This window comes from Chanos chanos, chromosome 12 (assembly GCF_902362185.1).
Source record: "Chanos chanos chromosome 12, fChaCha1.1, whole genome shotgun sequence".
Lineage (NCBI taxonomy): Eukaryota > Metazoa > Chordata > Actinopteri > Gonorynchiformes > Chanidae > Chanos > Chanos chanos.
Genome location: NC_044506.1, coordinates 17,046,767 through 17,068,862, shown reverse-complemented (window position 1 = coordinate 17,068,862; position 22,096 = coordinate 17,046,767). Strand labels below are relative to the sequence as shown.

General features: G+C 41.5%; 3 protein-coding genes across 3 annotated transcripts; all 3 read left to right on the top strand.

Moving 5' to 3' along the window:
* The first annotated feature begins 3,882 nt into the window (after positions 1 to 3,882).
* eloa (elongin A) lies at positions 3,883 to 10,606 on the top strand. Its single transcript, XM_030788907.1, has 12 exons — positions 3,883 to 3,964; positions 4,929 to 4,985; positions 5,539 to 5,651; positions 5,788 to 6,317; positions 7,058 to 7,344; positions 7,604 to 7,715; positions 7,865 to 8,017; positions 8,272 to 8,369; positions 8,601 to 8,781; positions 9,063 to 9,198; positions 9,456 to 9,595; positions 9,936 to 10,606. Exons 1-12 carry the CDS (start codon positions 3,893 to 3,895, stop codon positions 9,995 to 9,997), a joined length of 1,941 nt encoding a protein of 646 aa, XP_030644767.1. The 5' UTR covers positions 3,883 to 3,892; the 3' UTR covers positions 9,998 to 10,606.
* A 948-nt stretch (positions 10,607 to 11,554) lies between these two features.
* pithd1 (PITH (C-terminal proteasome-interacting domain of thioredoxin-like) domain containing 1) lies at positions 11,555 to 14,917 on the top strand. Its single transcript, XM_030789225.1, has 6 exons — positions 11,555 to 11,864; positions 12,272 to 12,315; positions 12,499 to 12,576; positions 12,870 to 12,974; positions 13,066 to 13,174; positions 14,586 to 14,917. Exons 1-6 carry the CDS (start codon positions 11,664 to 11,666, stop codon positions 14,685 to 14,687), a joined length of 639 nt encoding a protein of 212 aa, XP_030645085.1. The 5' UTR covers positions 11,555 to 11,663; the 3' UTR covers positions 14,688 to 14,917.
* Positions 14,918 to 15,679: 762 nt separating this feature from the next.
* Positions 15,680 to 21,797, top strand: lypla2 (lysophospholipase 2). The gene is made up of 10 exons (XM_030789296.1): positions 15,680 to 15,701; positions 17,682 to 17,775; positions 18,090 to 18,121; positions 18,220 to 18,285; positions 18,471 to 18,518; positions 18,683 to 18,753; positions 19,510 to 19,583; positions 19,902 to 20,003; positions 20,468 to 20,644; positions 20,876 to 21,797. The coding sequence occupies exons 2-10, from the start codon at positions 17,698 to 17,700 to the stop codon at positions 20,924 to 20,926; spliced, it is 699 nt and encodes a 232-aa protein (XP_030645156.1). The 5' UTR covers positions 15,680 to 15,701; positions 17,682 to 17,697; the 3' UTR covers positions 20,927 to 21,797.
* Positions 21,798 to 22,096: the final 299 nt, after the last annotated feature.

Below are 22,096 nucleotides of genomic sequence, written 5' to 3'. Positions count from 1 at the left end.
GGTAGTGTTACTTAAATTACCCTCTCCAGATTTTCCCCTGTGTAAATTCTCCTTTCCATTCTCTCACTCTTTCTTTCTCTTCTCACTCTTTCTCTCTCTCTGTTTTTCTCCTTCCCTGTTTCTCCTTCTCCCTCTGCCCCATCCAATGATGGTTATGTGTTTTCTTGTTCAAAACAAGTTGAAGTGGCTGTTGTGATCCTTGATACCAGTCTGTTCCTCAGACAGAAATATCACTCAGCCCTGTTACCATGGACGGTGAATTAGTATATGTACTTAACCATGGCAACAGCTATCATCAGGGAGATGTGCAACGATCAAACAAAGGAACTCATGCTCAGACAGTGGGTTAAACATTTAACCGGGATAAAGATAATGTTGTAATAAAATAATAATGTAAAATTGATGTATGTGTAGATGTTACAAGGACACAATAACCACAATGATCCCATTCCTGTATGCCAAATACGATGGTTACATTAATCAATTAATCAATGACAAGAGTATTGCCTTGAAGGAGTGCGTGAAAGGCATATGGGTATAAACATTCACTGAGATTGATATGTATTGTAATCATATGTAGACCATTTAAAAGATAACAAAGGGGTCATAATGATGTCATAATACATATATGTTCTACACAACACAGAAAGGGGAACTAAAGAACAATGCACACAACACATACAGGGTTTTGGTCTTATCTATGTAATGAACATTTTACACCAAGTAAGAGTAAGAGATAGCATTGTAGCACATTGACATGAAAAATATCTGAATGTTTTGTTTATTTTTTGGTTCATTCTTCTCAGTCAACACCTGCATATAACAAAGCTGCAGATAAGGACTACTGGTATTAGTATTATATCTTCAATGCATTAGATCACAGATTAATTCTGTAATCTAAATTTGGTGTTTTTCCGGTGAACTGTTTTTTTGTTGTTGTTTTTTGTACCAAAAAATTAAGTCTTTATCGTGCCTTAGATGAGCACCTCAGAGTAGGAAAGCAGATGTGTGTGCAGGTGTCCTCGACATCATGTGTTATAAAGATGCTAGAATGATCCTGATTAACACCTGCCTGTATTCAGGAGAGTGCTATTTATGTTCAGTCTACTGTTTACAAATGGCACACGGAAGCACAGCATGTATTTGGGTCACCAGATTGCTGCAATCAGTCAGTCTTATTTATATAATATCATTCTCTAAGCATCTCACTATGTGTAGCCTAGTAGTGGTACTGTTTCAGTCTACTTTCTACCAGTACTGTACAGTGTCCTTTGATCTACACAAGGAACCGTCAGCATTTTTGAAGTGAGAGGTGGAAAACAGGAACTGGAGATTTTGAGGTTATTACCACACTCATAAATAAGTTTCCCACTGACTGGCCACTGACTCTGCTGGCTTTCTTGTTAACGCAGCGTAAACATCTTATTGGGAAAATATTGTGGAGAAATATTAATTTATATCTCATCATCACACCGGCATAGTGGAGACAATAAATTCTAGAGTAATTTGAATGAGTGAAAATATGAGTGCTTTCACACTAGCTGTAGTTTGTCTCTCGCCATAAACCTGCACAGAACAGTCTAATAAAATGACAGTATAAAACCGGTATGAAGGTAAATCCTATATGTCACAGGTGGAATGTCATTCCATTCCCGCATGACCAGATAGATCAGTTCAGTCACTGATGTTTCGTGGGTGTTGCAACACACAGTCCAGTCACCCTTCTCAACATAACTTCCAGCTTCCAATGTCAGCACTCATATGCCGCTACAGCTGTTGTCTGTAATGCTATGTAAGGGACAAACTGGAGCCACTGCACACAAACTTAGAGTCCCAAGTGCAGAGAGGATGAAATAATATTGAAAAGGAAGGAATGTGAGCAAGCTACACTATGACGTTGTAATGTTTTGAATAATTACACTGATCTCACTGTGAGGGTTCAGCGTGATCAAATCAACATGCAAACCTGGTGTCCCATTCATTTTACTACAGTTTGAAATGAATAGATAATGAGAAAATAGAAGGCAAGGAAAGACTGATGATAGCTAGGCGCGGCGGGGGTGAGGATTTAAGAGGGGGGAAATGGAAAGATGGCAAAGATGAGAGGAGTAAGGCAGGTAAACAGAGATGGAAAAAGCCAAAGGGGGCTGGGTTCAGTGACTGCTCACAGCTGTTGTGTTTGTCAGGGTGCGGCATGAGCCTCACAGCCTCGTCTGCACTGGCATGTTGGAGTGTGTGTGGGTGTATGTGTGTGTGTGTGTGTGTGTGTGTGTGTGTATGTGTGTGTGTGTGTGTGTATGTGTGTGTGTGTGTTTGTCTGTCTGTCTGTCTGTCTGTCTCACTTCATCTGGTCACAGAATTTTTGCTTCTATCTCTGCCGGTTATTTATAGAGGGTGAGGGAGAAACTTGCTGCACTCTTGGGGCTAAAGCTGGTATGGGCGTCCCCTCCATATTACTCACATGAATGTTTCAATTCATGCCACTGTCCATTTAAATTTAGGCCTCACTAGAGTTGGCATGATTGTAAGAGGCTGTCATTTCACTCAAATCAAAACAAAACATGACACTGTCCAATCCAAAACTGTTCATGGTGTGCACCTACTACACTTAGGTTTTTATAAGATAGTTGCCACATTTTTAAAACAATTTACATTCAGACTGAATGTAGAAATAATTTACATTTCAAGTAAAAATAATTTCAGTTTGCTAAAAGTTCCCCCTGAGAAAAAAGTAAAAAAAATAAAAAACACCCAAAAAACCAAGCAGTAATCTGTTGGTATCAAAACAACAACAAAAAACAAACAAGAACAAAAAAACCCTTGCAACACTTTGTTGGTATGCTGGTACTTGTATTCTTTTTAGTGAGAATCATCTAAGTAACTCTCCTATTTTACAAATTTCTAAGAGTTCAAAACTAGATGTCCACAAGTATAAGACCGTCAGTTTTGACCCCCCCCCCCCAAAATGTACTTCAGCTGTGCAGAAGAATAAGACTTTTTTTTCTTCAGGCCCAGTTAACTTTTAAAGCACACAGACCAAGTCCAGTAAATGCTAATGGTCCAAAAGAAGAAGAAGAAGAAGAAGAAGAAAAAGAAGAAGAAGAAAAAGAAGAAGAAGAAGACAGCATGCTTTACCTTATTTTCCTGCTGTCTTTGTCTTTCTTTTCACGTCTTCTTTGTTCTCTCTTTCAGCTTTCTTCTACCCTTCTATTGAATCCCTCTCTGTGGTCTTTCTTTTACTTATCACTGTGCCCTCCTGTCCTCTGTCTGTCTGTCAGGGGACTGACAGTTTCTGTGCTTAATGGAGGAGAGGGTCCAGCTAAGGCTTTGTAATGTAACCCCCTGAATCCACATCTCCTCCTCCACCTCCATCTCCATATACAGACACACACCCCACCCTGCCAAACACACTCCATATCCAGGCAGTGCCTCTGGCCTCAGCCCTGATTTGGCAGAGGCAGGCTAAAGTGTATTCAGAGCCATGCCATTATACTGTGGTCATGTGCCAGTGTTGGAGTCTTATCTGCTCTGCTGAATGCAGGATATTTTCAAAGTGTTGATGATAGTTTTATTTTCAGCAAAGAACTATTATTGTGATATCCAAACCATTAAGTCAGGGTAGTGCATTTGACTTCATACAATCACACGGCCTTTTTAATCAAGCAAAGCAGTTTGTTTGAAACATTACGGCAGAAGAGTGAGTTTTTAAGGGATATTTTCTTGGTTTACTTTGAGATTACTTTTTAACAGCTGTTCTATGACGTATTTCCGGTAGCGGCATGTCAATAGACGGCATAATGTAGCAGCTGGCAACACGAGCTTTTTGGAACGAAGGCAGGCCCACTCTTGCTGTCGTGAAGTAGCTTCCGGGCAGTATGAACCAGCTGTAAACATGGCGGAGGAGATTCTGGAAATAGTGGAGAGGTTGCAGTCAAGGCTTTCGGAGAATCAGGAGCCCCGAAAGGTAACGATCGGTGGACCGGACAGTGTAGCAAGCTAAATAGTTTGCATGTATCTGTTGCCAGTGTTTGATGTATATGCGTCGTTTTTCCGTGAGGTAACAAGTTCCAGGAGTAGCAGGCTAACGTTGCTTCTCCAAGCTCATCTAGCGCATCGAAATAGGCACTACGACGGATACCAACTAATCCTGGTAGCTGGACAGTAGATGTCTCTGATAGTTAAACGCTGGGCATTGATTCATATGGTTCTTCAGGTTTAAATCTATTATTCATAATGTGAAATACTGTCCCAACCCATAGACACTTCGTGAGCCTGACACGCAGGGACAGCAAATTGACAACCGCAGCGATTTCACGATAGGACTGACAGCAGAAGACAGGCCGTGAAAGAGACTTTGTAGCTGCTGTTCTCTCGCCTTGAGAGACCACATGAATAGTTGTACAGAATTTAATATAAGATTTCGAAAGTTGAAACCCATTAACCGTGTCTTTCTTAAGCAGTGCACTCACAGCGCTGAGTATTTGGCACACTGCTTGCTTAAGTAAACACAATACAGTAGGCTAATTTAACTACCCCCACTTCGAGGCCACGACAACACAAACTTACGATGACGCTACGAACTTGCAAGATGTAGATTCATTTTTACTGATAAAACGGTCTGCTCCTTTATATTTTAAAAGAACATTTTAGCGTTAAGATCAGGTTCGTCGTTTTATTACAACCCCGCCAACACGCCTTTTCTCAATATTTACAACGTCTCGTGAGAGATGTAGCTAAGCATGTAAATAAGCATCTGTAATATCCTCACGATTCTGCTCTCATTAAATACCACACCATTGCATTATTCGGTGTACTTTATTCTCTATGTGTATTCTCACTGCTCTCAAATTTTTTTTTGTGTCTGTGACTTAGATTTTCAAATTTTCCGTTTGTCTTACGTATGCTCTTTTTATTTCTTGTCTGTCCAGCTGCTGAAGACTCTCAAAAGACTTGGAGAACTGCCAATGACTGTGGACATCCTAGTGGTAGGATTTAATGAAAAAGACATTTTGCAGATTATTACATTGTAACTATTTCTTTGCTTTAAAGAACATGTAGAACAACCACTAAAGCAGAATAATACTGTCATTAACTCGTCTCGAGTTATATGCTGGGCTGTGGTGATTTTGTAGGGCTATCTTAATTGTTATTGATGTGTACTGGTTTGCAGTAGTTTAAGCACATTAATGTCTTGGTGGTAGTGAGTGATATCAGATGAATCACCAGTTTGGCTGGTCTTAATCATTCAGTTAAAAATGAGATGATAGGAGAAACCATTTAGTGTCTGTATGAGAGATATTATGTGCTCATTTTGGTGTCAAAACTGAGTACATTTGCTTGTCATGTCAGTTAATGATATCACTGGTACATTTGCATTCACCCGCATGTGTCATGTGCACAGTTCCTTGGAGTTCAAGGTCTTATTCGGTAGATGCCATGTTAAAAAAACCCACTGTGCTGCCATGAGACATTTTCGGTTCAACTTCCCCCAAAAACATTCTTCACATTTTATCACATTTATTTATTTTCTTATCATAGGAAACAGGTGTCGGGAAATCTGTAAATTCTCTTCGGAAGCATGACATTGCAGGAGAGATGGCAAAGGGCCTTGTAGCCAAGTGGAAGAAGCTGGTCCCTCAGTCTGTAGACAGGTTGGTTTTTGTATTCTGATGAATGTGTTAGTTACAGCAGTGAACACATGCTCAAACTAACCCTCGATACTAAACCACGTACCAGCATGATGCAATATAATGCCCCATGCATATGGTTCCTCTGTACTCTTCATAGACCCAGTGGCAGGGAGGGACGATCTCACACACGCACTGAGGAGACAAGAAGTCACAAACGAGTTCGGGAACCGTCTCCAGAGGAACCTGCACATGTAGAAGAGGAAGGAGAAGAAGATGAAGACGAGGAAGAAGCTGGATACCAGCCCGATTATCCCTCCATGTATCCTCAGCACTACAGTCCCCAACATGGCCACAGTGACGTAGGAGGATATCAGTCAGAGGGCTACGAGAGCCCAGTCGAGGAGGAACCTGTTCCCAGTCCTCCCCGCAAAGAAGTCAGACATAGCAAACCTTACAAAGATCCGGCTCGGGAACACAGTTCCTACGATGCCAGGGAACAAGAGCGAAGGAAACGTCACATGCAAGCAACTGGTGGTGGAGGCAGTAGTGGTATCAGCAGCAGCAGTGAAGGAAGGAAACGCAGTGCTGAAAAAGAGCCGCAGAGTAACTCCACACACAAAGCTTCTAAACACAGTCGCCACTCAACTCCACATGAAAGTAAGAAGGACAAGAAAGGAGAAAGTGAAGGTATGTGTATATATTTGCATATAGCTTATAAACACATTTTTCTGTTGGAAGTAGTAGGTGAAGTAGCTGTGTGTGTCTTTTGGAGTGTTAGAGATTCTTACCATTTTTAAAAGGGAAAGGATAGTATCTGCTTCAGATAGTGCGATATTTTTTAGGCCCTCTCCACTTGAACTTTTTCAGGAGCCAGGAACTTTATTTCAGGAACCAGGAACTTTGCCTGCCTCCTTTTCCACTATAGCAACCAGGGCAGATTTTGGTTTCTGAACTATACTTCCTGAACTGTTTTTAGAGTCTATTCCATTAGGTACTTATTGACAGTTTCAAAGCCATGGAGGTGGAGCTTGCATTACAGCATTGCTGATTGGTCAAAGGCAAGCCTCACAGAGTGATCAAGGAGGTCAGCCTCCATATTGTAATGTCTACTTTAACAAGTGAGCGATAGTAGTAAATATCAGCATGTTTAGAAGTGGAAAACCAGAACACACCAAAACCGGTGGAAAAAATGATTGGTGAGGAGGTTCAGGCCTTATTTAGTATGTATTTGGAGGATGAGACTCAAAGAGAGAGTTTGATTCTTTGATTTGGAAGGAAAAGATGTATCTGAAAATCTTGTGGGGTTTAGCTGAACAGGGCATGCACCACGTTTGCAAAACAGGATCCTGAACTCTTTAGTTCCTGAACAAGTTCTTGAACCTTGGTGGAAAAGCACCTTTTGTGTAGCATCTCATGTTTGTTTCCAGGGAGGTCCCGGGACAGAAGGGATGGACCAGAATCGTCTCAGGCCGGAGATGATGAAGAGGAAGAACCATTCGAGACTCCTACCATGTCTTTTGAATCCTTCCTCAACTATGATGCCCCTGCTCCCAGCAAGAAGAAAAAGAAGCCTTCTCGGCCATCGCACTCCTCCCATCAGGCACCAGCCGTTCCAGCCCCGTCTGTGTCCTCCAAGCCCAGCAAATCAAACGGCACTAAACGCCCAGAGACAACCCCAGTGTCCACGCCCTCATTGCCAGAGAAACGGAAGAGGGTAAAGTCTCTCGGAATTGGTTATTTTCTGGAAACAGCAGAACAAACTTTTTTTTTTTAATGATCTAATGATTCTTGCCCTGTCTCAAATCCTTGGACTGGGTTCCTTAGATTTTCCTTTTCTATGTGAATGTTGAATATGGTACTCTACAGTAAAACACTGTGAGGAGGATAAAAATTTTTCCTGCTTATGTCTCAGACTTTAACTTGTCTTATATAATCTTACCATTGTCCTCTTTGACCATCCCAACTCTTCTCAGGTTGTTGATGTGGTGCCCACACTACCTGATATCCCTTTACCAGCCATCCAGCCCAACTACAGACCATTGCCCTCAATTGATGTCACTCCTTTATCTCCACAGAGACGTAAAGGTACTTTTACCTCCCCGTCCGTCAGCGTTTCTGTATCTTTCTGTCGGGAGGGAGTGTATAAAAATACTTTCCATTTCTCTTTAATAAAAAAAAAAAAAAAAAAAGTCATTGCGGCTGACTGGAACTTGATGTTCTCCTTTTTGTCTCAGTTCCAGTATCGTGTGAGGAGGAGGATGCTGGCTTCACAGGACGACGTTTCAACTCAAAAATGGTGGTTTACTCCGGTTCTAAGACCGCTTACTTACCTAAGATGATGAGCTTGTATGAGCAGTGCATCAGGGTTTTACAGAACAACATTGACTGTGAGTTACAGTGCTGTCTTTGTTGAAATCATTTAAAACGAAAATACTTAGTCTCACAGATTATGAATGTGTATATGGAAATGATACAACAGTGTAAAAGAGTGTTTTATCTGACCAGTAATCTGAGCAACATTAAAATGGTGTTTGCATTGGAAGTTTGTTTCTGTTAAGACCTATTGCTTAGCCATAGCAGACATGAGTCATCCTCTTGACACAGCATCGGTTTGTGACTTGTTTTTGGTCGTTTTCTCTAGCTATCGATGAAGTCGGTGGTGTGCCTTTTGAGATTCTGGAGCCAGTTTTGGAAAGATGCACGCCAGCTCAGCTTTACCGCATCGAGACTTCCAACCCAGTACGTGAGCACACGTTTACTGCTTGCGTCCTCCTACTTTACTATCTGTGGCTGCCTCTGTGCACTGCTGTACATGACCTTCCTCATTTAAACATGTATATATGTGAATGATTGACACCTCAGTTATGAACTCTCAGAATATGGTTCGCATCTTTCTTTTGGAGTTGAATGAAGATGTTTCCTCATTTGATGTGCAAGATATAAACTGTGTCCGTGGTTTGTCCGTCTAAGTACTTTGTGGAGGAGTCGGACGACCTGTGGATGAAACACTGTCAGCGGGACTTCAAACGGGAGTCTCCTCAGGAGTACGAGTCCTGGAGGGAGTTGTACTTACGTCTACACGACGAGCGTGAGGAGCGACTGCGCATGCTCACGCAGAATATCAGCTCCGCCCACGCCAGTAGACCCAAAGGTAACGCGCCTCAAATGCTCCCCCTGCCCCGCGCTCTGTACCCCGATTCTCTCTCTCTCTCTTCCCCTGAACATGTACTGTTCCTAACCTTACGTTCACCGTAGGCAAAGTCCATTTTACTTTTTAAAAATCCTCTTGTCACGTTCCCTGATTATTTTCTTGCGGTACGTTTTTGACACTGTGTGCCTGTCAGACTCTGAGGAATTTCCCAGGAGGGTCAAACACATTTTAGCTGATAGAGCGATACCACAGGAATGAATGTGGTTATATGTGTGTCATAGGTCGACAGGTAAAGATGGCGTATGTGAATTCGGTTGCCAAGCCACCGCGTGACGTCCGCCGCAGGCAAGAGAAGTTTGGCACTAAAAACGGTTCGACAAGTGCCAGCGTCAGTGCTGCTGCTCCTTCTGCTGTCAAGTGAGTGACATTGTCTTTGTGTAAAATACTCCTTCATTTGTAACATTCATATAGTTTGGTGTGCAGTCTCTCTTTCATCCCTCTGGACTGCTCTGATTAATCACATGGTTTGAGAAATCTGTTGTCAAGATAGGGTCTAACTTGAGCTTAGTGGAGCCCAGTCCTTCCATGTCATTTGAATGACATCAGGTAAAGAGAAGATTGACAGAAGTGAGTACAAACTGTGCAAAAAGGAATATTGTCTCTCCATCCTGCAGAGTCAGACCGGCAGTACCATACAACTCCCATTCAAGTGATGCTGGACAGTCTTCCTACAGCAGTAACTCAGAGTCCTCCCGCCCCTCGGCAACAAGCAGTGGTGGAGGACACAGTGCAAGAGAAAAACCACAGGTCAAAAGTGAGTCAAATGGAGAAATTCATTATTACTCCCATTATCGTTAGGAAACTGATGGAAAAAAAAGGAGTTATTGAAAATGAGTGTTTGGTCTTTACCTGCTCAAATTTATTTTTCAGTCATTATTTTTAAGAAGGATAGGGAAGTTGTTTGCACATTGCAGATATACATGGGCTTCTCTATTTTTAGCATGGAATATAAATAGATATTGTCTCTTTGCTTCATTTTACTGAGATGGGCCATCTACCTTTTTTATACATGTTACGTGATGTTTCAAAATAAAGAAAGAGGAAACTAAATTGAATCTGTAATTGTTTCTCTCTCTCTCTCTTTTTTTTTCCAGAAATTGCCCCCATGATGGCCAAAACTATCAAAGCATTCAAGAACAGATTTAGCCGACGATAAATAGAGAGACTGGTTTTATGTTGTGAATGAGCGAAAAGTTGTGGATCAGTGAGAGAATGTCCAGCATCTTTTTAATGAAATGCTTCATAGGAATCCTGTAACGCCCCCACAGATGTCTTTTATGGCTTTAAATGTTCCGTGCAGACCACAGACAAAAACGAAACACACACACACACACACACACACACATACACACACACGCAGAACAACATGTCCTTCTGTCTTGTTACTTTTCTCATGCTCTCCAGAATGCTTTGCAAACAAGCAGACACTACAATAGGCCAGTGATGCCAAACCCCAACCTTTTTGTTTTCAACATTTTCACCTCGTATTTCAGAGAATTTCGAAAGGGTCATGTTTTACAGAAGGGAACACACCCATCATTTCAGCATTGCACACAGTGTTAAAGGATGATTGTTTTTCATGCAGATTACTGCTTTTAGAAGGTCATATGAAATGGGGCAGACCATACTGAGAAACAAAATAGCATCATGAGAGAGAGCAAGAGAAAGGTGAAGTGATTGATCATGTGAGAGGACCTTACACCTTCACTCAGTTGTATTTATTTTCAGTCCTGGGTCTTGGCTTGTCTGAACCTGGACCCAAATAGAAGAGGATCAACATAGTAATTTTATTAGATTTTAATAAATGTTTATGGACATTTTTAATAAACTTGACTTTTGCCCTCACTTTGGTTTCATGTCTTTATTAGTTCATACTCAGATCTTTGCTTAATATTGTTACAGCTGTGCTCCAGCTCATTAATTTATTAGCTCTGTAGCTTTTGTGTGTCTAAGTGTGTGTGTTTGTTTTTGTCCAGCATTTCAGAGGTTACTTTCGCATAGATTTTATTCGTATATCATACAGAAATAACTTCGCTAAATGACAGACTGCGATTTGGTTATTTGAACGTCAGAGAATATCAGTTACTTGTATTCCACAATTTCACTGTGACTTCATCATATTTACAAACTCTGTCAGACAATTAACCTCTATACGAACCATCTGTGCGGTTCAGAGGCCTCCACTGTCATTACGTATTGAATTACGAAGCACGTCATTTTTTGGCATCGGGTTACACATCGAAGACAAGGGTTTATCTAATAGCTAATTACTGCACGTACTGATAATGTGGTTATGATTTACGAATGTGGAAGACAGAAAATGAAACATCAAAATCGCGACGAAGAGTAAGTGTATCCAGCTATCCAACTATGAATGAATATGATGCAGTGTTGTTTTACAGTGGACAACATATCCACTGTTGGAATAGATCCACAGTGACTACTCACTACAAGCCTACTCGTCCATTTCTCCACCACTGGGAGGCGTAATATAGCCTGAAAGCTATTTGTGAGCAAACCAATCACACTGCTGGGTTTTTATTGCGTCTAAATGGGGCGACTATAAGCTCTGCTTATTATTGGGTATATGCAGTTGCATGCAGGCGAATCAAAGTCCAAGGCAGTATTTTGGTTTCATACCAACTACTCTCCAATTGCCGATCTGCTAATGTCTTATTGGTGAATAGGTCACACGTGATTTAAACTTCGCAGATCAAATGTATGCAATGTGTTGCAGGGTGCGGAAGGTTTCAGAAGCATATGCATAGAAACTTTTGACCTGTCTTCTCTTTTAAGTAAACGTACTTCTCGAAGTTTTGACTATGTCAGGGCACGGCCATGGCCACGGGGGCGGACACAGTCATGGTTGTTGCGAGCACGAACACGAACCCGCTGAACGGGGCCTGGAATATGGGCTGTATCGACGCATTGACTTAGAAAAGCTACAGTGCTTAAATGAAAGCCGAGACGGAGATGGCAAACTCGTTTTTAAACCTTGGGATCAACGCACAGACCGAGAAAAGGTATTTTCTAACATTGAGCATTTACTACAACAGCTTCTTCGATGTCCGAAGATTCTTTTTCTTCTTTCTTTCTTTTTTGTAGCATATGACAACCTATGCTTAAAGTTATAGAGATACTGCAGAACTCTAACACACCATACGTCCTATGGTTTGTAAGTCTTCTGCAGTATACCTGTAACTATGGCATAAGAGGACATTTTTAAATGCTTTTGAGAATAACGAAAAATAACATCTCCCTAACTGTGGCTTCGTCAGAGGTGGTACCCATGTTTTAGGAAAAGATCACATTCGCATTTCTGTCATGTCAGCGGCTAGCGAATTTGTTCTGACCTGCTTTGCAAGCTGTAGAAACGACTCATGGTTAACAAAAAAGAGAGTAATGCTTGTTGTTTTTGTCTCTCTTTCAGTTTGTTGAGAGTGATGCTGATGAAGAGCTTCTGTTCAACATACCGTGAGATTGTCTCTTTTATCATGCGAGTCACTTGCATGCATGCAGTCTTGTCTGAATCTCTCTGTTCACCTCCATCTTCTCCCTTAGTTACAACTGCATTTCTTCCACTCGTTTTAGGCATTGCTCCCTGTCATTTTTAAAATGTTATGTCTGAGACTCCCTAATTGAGTGGTTCTTTTTCAGGTTCACTGGTAGCGTGAAGCTAAAAGGAATTATCATCTCTGGGGAAGATGATGAGTCACACCCTGCAGAGATGAGACTGTGAGTGAACACTGAATCCTCCCCAAGGAAAGAGCTATCAAGAATGATTTGGTCTGTAGGCCTCATTGATTTTCATATTAACTCAAACAGGTACAGAAACTTTGACGATTAAGGACAATAGTTTATGCTGTACACATTGCTGTGAATGTGGATAGTGGGGACGTGCGTGGAACAGAGTGGAAGCTTTAGCCGATTTCCCAATCAGAGAACTGTAGTCTTTAAATGGAATATCCGTAGCTCCAATAATCACAGTTAGAGTCTTCGTAATTTTCTCAGTCATTTTCTGCATGCAGGTTCAAGAACATACCTCACATGTCATTCGATGATACAAGCAGAGAGCCAGACCAAGCGTTCCGTCTAAACAGAGACCCACTGGCTGATTTGGAGTACCCAACAAAGTAAGAGCGAATTTACCAGAATTTTCTGTCTGTCATGGATAACGTCATCAAGACTTTCTTACTTACAACATACTGCACAAATGTTTGCCAGGATTGCTCGTTTTTCGAATGTCCAACACCTGTCCATTCATGTGTCACGGAACTTTGGGGCGGAATCCACACGAGTATATTACATTGGGCTACGTGGAGAATACACAGAGGTGAGTGACAGGAATCAGATCATCCAGAACTGTGATAATGTAGATGTTTTTGGTCAGGTTGAGTGTGAAGCTTCAGAAAATGGTGATTTTCATCTCCCTTCACAGCACAGTTTTCAGCATTACATTTTCCCTGTAAAGCCATTCAAATTGTTAAATTTGCTTGAAATCTATGGGAGCAAACTGATTGGTTTGCTTACATGTCTGTTATGTGCAGATTTTTCTTAAAAGGCCTAGCTTCTCTCTCTGCTTAACTCGAGATAGATGAACATAAATTGGTTCATTCTTTTGTAATAAATACACCACGGAATAGCAGCTCTTTAACACAGCAAGCAATTAAACAGGCTGCAGCAGACACAGAAGGTTGCACCTAAAATATTGATTGAAGCCAGAGAGAGATCCCAATGCTATAGTGTCTTCCCTTGGTATCTGTGAATTTGGAAAGTGATAGAAAGACCTCTTCCAGGTTTTTTTCAAAACTCAGCTGTGATTTTTATCACCCCCGTATGTCCCGAAACATTTAACCAAATGTCGGTCCAGACGCAGCCTTGCAACATTCCCACCCAAGGTGCTGCCTGTGTGCAGAAGTTCATTGCCGAAGAAGTGGCGAGGCAGCCTCTTGCTGTTATGTCTGGGCTCTAGAATAGTCTGTGAACAGGCTTTAGGAAGGCAACTTCAAATCGTTAATCCCACAAATAGCTACCTTCAGATGACTGTGCACATTTGCTGTGCTTTACCCAGATCTTCTCTTGCTTGCTACTTACTCTGTCTCTTGCTCCTAGTTGTGGAGCTCCATGTTTTCCATGTTTGTTTCTAGCATTTTGTTATTGTATTATCCCTATTGGGCTGTTGTTATGTGGATTATTTGACTTATTATATTTTCAGTGGCAATGACAGAAGACTACCCACACTCAAAAGCTGGTTATATACCCAAAAAACGTCCTGTAAATGCAGGCTTTAAAAGATGCAGATTTTAATGTTTGAGTGTGCTAGTGTTGGAAGAAGTCCAGAATATAACATTTTGGAATGGAGCCAATTTTGGCGTGAGAGTATTTTTCTGTTATGGTCTTTTATTTGCATCACCTGCTCATCTGTTTTTCCAGATAACAGCACATGTTTTGCCTTGTTTTCAGCAGAGCACAATCAGTAAAGACCTTTCGAACGTCTGGCCCCACCCATTCGATATGACATTACATTTCCAAGCAGTCTGCTTAAAAAGATATCAGTTTATAGCTGTATTAAGGGTTTCCAATGGGAATCATATACCATATTCCAATGGGAATCATATACAATCATATATCATCCTTACAACATTTTAGTCTTGTTTCTGCTCGGAGACAGAACTCTTCCACCGTAGCATTAATGAATTGATGTAGGTTAATGAATTTATGCCGTCCTCCTCCTTTGCTCTCAGGCTCACAGGCATGAGGTGACAATCTGCAACTACGAGGCTGCGGCAAACCCAGCTGATCACAAAGTGGAGACCATCACTCCACAGACCCACTTTATCTCATGACAAATGGGAGAGAGGTGGGAGGAGACACGGGCTGCTCTGCAGTTTAAATGAGAAGTGAGCCAAGAAATCTTTGAGGTTTCACTGCATCAAGGTGACACGAAGAGTGAGAAAGAAAAAAAAAAAAACCCCAAAATGGATCGAAAGTCCAGAAAGTTGTATGGCGTGTTGATGAAGTTTATCGGGATTTTTGTCCAGCTGTAACACTTAATGTATGACAATAAAAGTGTGGACATTAAAATGATATTTTATTTCTTTACTGGGTAAAAGTGACACAAAATTCTTTTTTTTTTTGGTGATAACATGAATATGTACGAGAGGATGAGACACAGTGTGGTGATGAAATGTAAGACGTGCTGTTTTAAACACATGAAGGAATATTGTGCGCCATCTGCTGGACTTGTTTTGCACAACGTGTCCGCAAAACTGTATTTTCAGAGTTTCCTGAAGTTGTGTGAATTCTCGCTAATAACAGCTAATTTTGGTAAATGCGAGTTGCTGATGATACATGTAAAACTGCACAGTTGCTTAACTACGACTACACAAATGATGACAAACGCGGTTACTACCGCTCCGCGGGCAGGGTATTCTTGACACGTTGTCTTTTGGGTTCACCTCTTCGTTGCATTATTAATGAAATGTCAGAGTGCAGTCCTCTGCGGCAACACGTGAAGATGCGTGGTGTGGTGGCGTTTGTGTGGTGTTTCTTTTGAGAGAATAGGCAAAACAAGTGAACTAAATGAAAAAAATGTGCACGTTTTTTCAAACACGGTCCAACGGAGACATCAGTTACACGTCACAGCACGGTACACATTTTAGGGAGCACATTGCCTCGGCAGGTACTCGTTATGAAAGAGTTTGATCATAAACTATTTGCATTGCAATATGAGAGTTGGAGGAAGGGAGTACGCAGCAACAGTGAGGAAGGGTGTGGAAGAAATGACATCACTAGCATGAATCCCCGCCCCTACTCGGCAGAAGCAGCGGAAGTTCCGTTGTGACCTGGGATAGCAAGCGGTGAGTGTATGAATTTATACCAGCGGGCCGCCGTTTATAATATTGCTTTTCTCCGACCTAAACGGACGTAAACTGTGCCGGTGAAATCAGCTTGGTTACCAAGCGTACATGAATTGCCCATTCCGTCTACTGTTTTAATCTGGGCCCTAAAATATGAAAGAGTAGAGTTGCAACGAGGCTAGGGAGACAATACAGGTTCCTCTATGAGGCTTTGGGTTCATTGTGAGAATGGGTAGCTGGCGAAACGGGATTAAGCTGGCTAGTTGTGTGGATGTAGCTTGCGTATTCACTGTTAAAAACAATGTATCGGCTTTTCGTGAGGCACTTAAACTGTCCTGAATTCCACTAGCTCGCTAAACTGAGATAAGCTGCTTCATCCCTATTGTTTTTTTCTCATCCCCACCCCCTCTTCCACTCAGTTTGAATTTATCTGTCGTTGTAATGTAAGAATTTGTGCGTGTCATTTTTTAGTGGTGCTTAAAGAGGAACGTCGTTAGCCATCCATTGACGGTTGGTGCAGTGGCCATTGTCATACTGCCACACTTTGGCGTATCTTTAAGCCGAGTGCCCATTGTGGTAGCTAGCTTTAGTGGCGCATGCCCTTTGATCGTAGCAGTCCAACAGGCATGCTCGGTTACTTATAATTATTAGCTAGATTCATTTTGTGAAGGATTTGTCTCTCACAAATGTATTAGTTGTGCTAGTTGTTATTTCCGCTTATTGCGGCACATTTTTTCCGCCTTGACTTGCATTGTTTCGGGTCTTGTTGCTCTTTCCTTTCGTCTCTGTTCCAAAATAACCTATCACTTATAACATTGACGAAAATGAAAGCAGTGATGTGATTTTAAAAAACAGATAATACAGCTAAGGTAACTATTAAAGCTGAGGGGGAAGCGACCATCCGACATTCGACATGGGTGCTGTAATGCGAGTCAGAAGGAAACTCGTGATGTTGTCACCGAAGCTGTTCATAGACATCATTTGTTTGTGTGGCCCGGAGGAATTGTAGGCAGAGTTCTGACCATTAAATTGGTGTAATTTTCCCATCCTTTTAAGAGACAACGAGGTATTCCTTGTGCTGCCACGAGTAAAAGGAAATGAAAAGCATGTGGAACTAATGGAAGCCTTCTTAGTAATGCTTTCGCTTTAGGGACTAAAACCAAAAATGTTCTCTAACATGTATCTGCTTGTCATTCCTTTGAAATGAGCGGAAGGTTATTCATTAACGTGAGCTTAAGCTGAGGTGACTTTTTTTCTTTAACAATAATGTGATCTTGCATTCATTTGGCGCAGACTACCGAATGGTGCTTATGACAGGGTAAAAGCCGCTAATTCATTTTTTTCCCCCCAACATTTTCAAAATGAATGCACAGACTGGGACAAACCTGTTGGATCAGACAATTTATACTGATGTCCTTCCACTTAGATATTCTCTCCTTGCTTCACTCTAATACACACACAAGACGTGTATAGATGGATCAGACACGTTAGTCACTAGTCCCATTTGTGATTGGTTGGCCTTAATACAGATCTAATGGATAATCTCTCAGGCTTACACATTAACTGTGTATTTCCTCTGTGACTTTACCCTTTTGTTTATGTCTTATGAAGTATAGGCGCCTGTGTGCCTGAAGACAATATTTCTCTCGTGAAGCTGTAAAGTATGTCTACCTGGACATTATTTTGCTGATAATATTAGTTGTAAGACTAATATCATTAGCAAAATAAGTGTAGTGTAAGAGCACGGACTAGTGTAATAGCACAGACTAGTGCAGTAGCACAGATAGGCCTAATTACTTGAACTGCGTAAATGTTTTTGCTGACTTGAACTTGCTGAGTACAGTGAACCTTAAGTAATTGTGTTACAGAACAAGTGCCATGCTCTGTTAATGCTTCTGCTGAACCGATACGTAGTAGCCATACATTATTAACGCGCATAATGTAAACGCCCATTGACCGGTCTGTTGTCCTATTTTTAAGCACCCCCTTACAGTGTATGTGTGGCAACAATATGTCTGTGCCGCTGCTTGCCGAGGCTGTGACGGTGTCTGGGACGGAGAAGGAGACAGCTGCGGTGAGAGACCAATCCGGACATTCCCACACGTTACTCCGCACCGTTCACAATCCTAAACTACATTTCTAGCAGTAGCACTTTTTGTCTTCATTGGCTGCTCAGTTTAAAACAAATTCCTTTTACCAGAAAGAGAAGAGTAGCGTAAAGAACGGCTTTTTAGCCGATTTTAGGACATCCGAATGGTTCAGGATTTGGTGGCCCGGAGTCTTTCAAATTTGTTCTCATCCCCAGTTTTGGTCTCATAGGATTTTGTTCATATGATGGTTTGATATCAGCTGTAATCTGAAAATCTGTACCGTCCTCTTTCACCACAGGTGATATTCCTCCATGGGCTGGGAGACACAGGGTGAGGGTACTTCTGCATTTGTCTGTTATTGCATCATACTGCCACGTCAAGTTGTGTCTCACGTCAGTTTTTCCATTTTTTTTTTTTTTTTGAAACAGGCATGGCTGGGCAGATGCAATGACATCAATCCGACTGCCTCACGTCAAGTACATTTGCCCCCATGCGTAAGTCTGTCTGCAAATCTCCTTTCGCTACTGACAACCACAGCAGCGTCACTTATTCAGAAAAGAACATCCGTCAGTTTTTCTTGTTATTTTCTTTTGTATGTGTGTTAATTAAGTAGGGATGAGCTCTTGTTAATGGTCGAGACCATTTATGTGTGATGTTGAAACCATGCCTCTTTCCACAGCCCTAGAATCCCTGTAACTCTCAATATGAAAATGAGCATGCCCTCATGGTGAGTGTCCTTTTCTGTGAAGAAGCTCCACTACACAGACAGCTTGAATGTACTACATTTAAAACATTATATGGTCTTTATTTACTCTACCTGAAACCTAAGTATATCTCCATATGAGGTTGTCTCTATGTTTATTATATTAACATTTCTCGACTTCTGTTCAGGTTTGACCTGATGGGATTAAGCCCAGAATCTCCAGAGGACGAAGCAGGGATCAAGAGAGCAGCCGAGAACAGTGAGTAAAAGAATGATTCAGAAACGATGTGTCAAGTGGAAGAGATTAGCTATCACAGATGCTTTAGCTTTCGTATGCAGGCTTTTACTCCAGCCTTAAAGGGGTAGCTCACCCTTTCTGACAAATGGGCTTGATTAAAACTTTTACTTCTATGCTTGCCCAAAGTACCTAAAATAGTTTTAGGATCATATGTCTTTTTAGATTTTGGAATTTTTCACCAAACTGATTTAATGTGCCATTAATGGTGTGAATCGTCTAACCTATAGATTTCCAATTAAACTATTTTTAAATCGTCTCAAATAAAACAGCCTGATGTGTGTGACATGTAGTCGTGTTGATACCCTTACTCATCCGTTCTCACAGAAGGTGAAGTGAATCTTTTGCCATTGGTCTTAAAGACAGGGTGCAAAGATATTTTCACTTTGACAGCCAGTGTAATTTATATTTACCAGATTTAGCGAATAACATTGGTAAATATTGGTCTACTCAAATAACATAACACAAAAATGACTGCAGCATTGTTATTACAACAAGGCATTGGTCACGAAAGGTCCATAAGACATCAAGGTTGAACTTTGCTTTTAATCCAGTACACCGACTCTGCTGTTCACACTTGCTGAATTAAGTTCGTTTTGATTTGGTCAGAATTTGGTCGAAGCAAAAGCTTACTTGCTTTGTGGCTCAGTGCAACAAGGATTGTACAACTTTGTCTAAAACGATATGACTTGTTGTATGACTTTTGACTGTTTTCTTTAGTCAAGGCCATCATTGACCATGAGGCAAAGAATGGGATTCCGACCAATCGTATTCTTCTCGGTGGCTTTTCTCAGGTGAGAGTTGGATGTGGTTACTGGGCTTGGATGAGTATTTAATCGCATTTTCAGATGTCTGAATTGTTTGAGTTTGCATCGCACCCACCCAGTTCCTGCATCCTGTCCTTCCCTTAGCATTGTTTTATAGCCCTACTCCAACCCATCTGATGGAGTAATCGGATGATTCATCGAATCAGTTGAATCAAGTTGAACACAAAAGCTGAAAGGAACCAGAGCTAAAAGAACTGATTGAGAAACACTGGTGTGGCCTGTGTTTTTTTTGTTTTTTTTTTGGTTTGTTTGGTTGTTTTTGATTCCTTGATTTTTGACTTTTAGGGTGGAGCTCTCTCTCTATACACTGCTCTCACTAGCCAGCAACAGCTTGCCGGTGTGGTTGCGCTTAGTTGTTGGTTACCGCTTCACAAGACCTTCCCACAGGTACAGTTCACAAGTCCACTTCACAAGTCTGCTGTGTGTGTGTGTGTGTGTGTGTTGGATTAAAAGTATTATGACTGGCATTATTTGAATGTGCCTAAGAAGCTCCTCATTTTGTTTTTGTTTTCTGGGTTTTTTTTGTTGTTGTTGTTGTCGTATTTTCTTCTCAACTTCTATGTAGTTAAAAAAAAACCTGCTGCCAGTGTCACAGTGTCTTAAGTTTTCTTGTGTTCTTAATGGGGCTCAGAGTTAGCGTCTCTCTCGTTTCCAGACCTGGAAAGTCAGAGGACTAAAAATATCGTTGTTTTAGTCCAGCAGTAACACCTTTGACTCAGTCCATTAGAGGATTGGTGGGTGAAACTGATAAATTGGTGTGTTCTGTTCGTCATCGTTTTCACACACACACACTCTCTCTCTCTCTCTCTCTCTCTCTCTCTCATGCCTGACACTGTGCTTTGGCCCACCAGGCAGCGAGCGCCAGTGGAAACCGGGATATATCCATTCTGCAGTGTCACGGGGAGATGGATCCAATGATCCCAGTTCAGTACGGAGCCATGACGGCAGAAAAGCTCAAGACCATCGTCTCCCCACAGAAAATCACCTTCCGCACCTACCCAGGCCTCATGCATAGCTCCTGCCCTCAGGTATGCCAGGACAATATCGTGTATTTCTATCTTGTTGGCATTCGTGTTGCTCTAGTGATATAAACCAGAGATGCTCACTGCATTGTAAATTTGAGGAAGTTTGTTGCTTAGAGACCCCCAGTAGATATTTGATGACATAGGTGTTCAATGATATGTAAAAGTATAGAAAATAAATGTATGTGTTAATTGTTAATTGATGGTTATTGATCACTGTTTCCATCTGCTTTGCAGGAGATGGCTGCTGTGAGGGAATTCATTGAGAAGCAGTTGCCCCGAATCTGACCTCATTCTGGCCTCACTGTGACCCTTAGACACTGACCTCTCACCTCTGACCTGCCACTTCTCCCCCCAACAGGAAACAGCCATGAGCATCCCTTATCACATAAACATAGACATGTGCGTGCGCATGCACACACACACACACACACACACACACTCAAGCATATACACAGGCATGAACATTGACTTGTACATACTGTGAACATGCAACATAAACATTGCCATCTCATGCCTCTGTAAATTCATATAAACAGCAATATTAATAAATTAATACCAATTATTCTGATACTATACTGGACATACAACAGAAACACACACTCGCACACATACTGATACGTGCTCACAAAAGTGAGCATCAGAACTCTTCAAGTCTTGTTTAGGGAGAATTACTAACTAAAGCATTACATTCCCATAACTGTTTAAAATCTTAAACCCTCTCTCCATTTCTCTTTCTCACACACATATGCCCGTACACTTACACACACTCTGTCTCTTATTGTGTGTGTGTGTGTGTGTGTGCGTGTGTGTGTTAGTAAGTGAGTCAGTAATGGGGCTGTTTATCGTAGGTAGCTAATGACCATACAGTGAATACAGTTCCAGTGTTATCTCGAGAAAGAGAGAGAGAGAACTGGCAGCTCCGGCAGCCTGTGGTGATAGTGGGTCTGAACTGGTGCCGGCTGGAGTGACTTGTGCCACACCGTTCTGCACGCTCATGTCACAGTGCGCGGCTGCTGCCCCCGCCCCCTCCCCCTCCCAACCCAACCCAACCTCCCTCTCGTGGGTGCTTCTGCTTAAAGCTGAAACAATTTTGACTTGATGCATTTGAAAAGAATAGTAAACTTATTATTCAAATAAACCAAACAAATGAACCATTCATGTTTGCCACCATGCTTTGTTCTTTTTTTTTTCCAAATTTGAATGGCTGCTAATAATTGTGCCATATTTAGCAAGCAAGAGCTAAAATCTTCAGGGTTTGAGCACTTTTAAATTAGTTCACATTTCTAGATTAGAGTTGGTAGCGCATTTCAAGTTTCATAATGTGGTCTAAAGCACCAAATTTGGAGATGTGGGGAATTTTTTTAAAGTACTAACCATTAACAGATTCGGGAGAACAGATTTGGGATGAAATTTTCTCTTGTGTGTATCACTCCAGATGGTACCAGTTTGGAAACC

Bases quoted from the DNA above. Each gene is read 5' to 3' on its own strand.
- eloa (XM_030788907.1), top strand. From the start codon at position 3,893: ATGGCGGAGGAGATTCTGGAAATAGTGGAGAGGTTGCAGTCAAGGCTT. The intron at 3,965-4,928 runs GTAACGATCGGT...TTGTCTGTCCAG, and splicing joins AGAATCAGGAGCCCCGAAAG to CTGCTGAAGACTCTCAAAAG. The intron at 6,318-7,057 runs GTATGTGTATAT...GTTTGTTTCCAG, and splicing joins CAAGAAAGGAGAAAGTGAAG to GGAGGTCCCGGGACAGAAGG.
- pithd1 (XM_030789225.1), top strand. From the start codon at position 11,664: ATGTCAGGGCACGGCCATGGCCACGGGGGCGGACACAGTCATGGTTGT. The intron at 12,316-12,498 runs GTGAGATTGTCT...GTTCTTTTTCAG, and splicing joins GAGCTTCTGTTCAACATACC to GTTCACTGGTAGCGTGAAGC. The intron at 13,175-14,585 runs GTGAGTGACAGG...CTTTGCTCTCAG, and splicing joins TACGTGGAGAATACACAGAG to GCTCACAGGCATGAGGTGAC.
- lypla2 (XM_030789296.1), top strand. From the start codon at position 17,698: ATGTGTGGCAACAATATGTCTGTGCCGCTGCTTGCCGAGGCTGTGACG. The intron at 18,754-19,509 runs GTGAGTAAAAGA...TGTTTTCTTTAG, and splicing joins CAAGAGAGCAGCCGAGAACA to TCAAGGCCATCATTGACCAT. The intron at 20,004-20,467 runs GTACAGTTCACA...TTGGCCCACCAG, and splicing joins TTCACAAGACCTTCCCACAG to GCAGCGAGCGCCAGTGGAAA.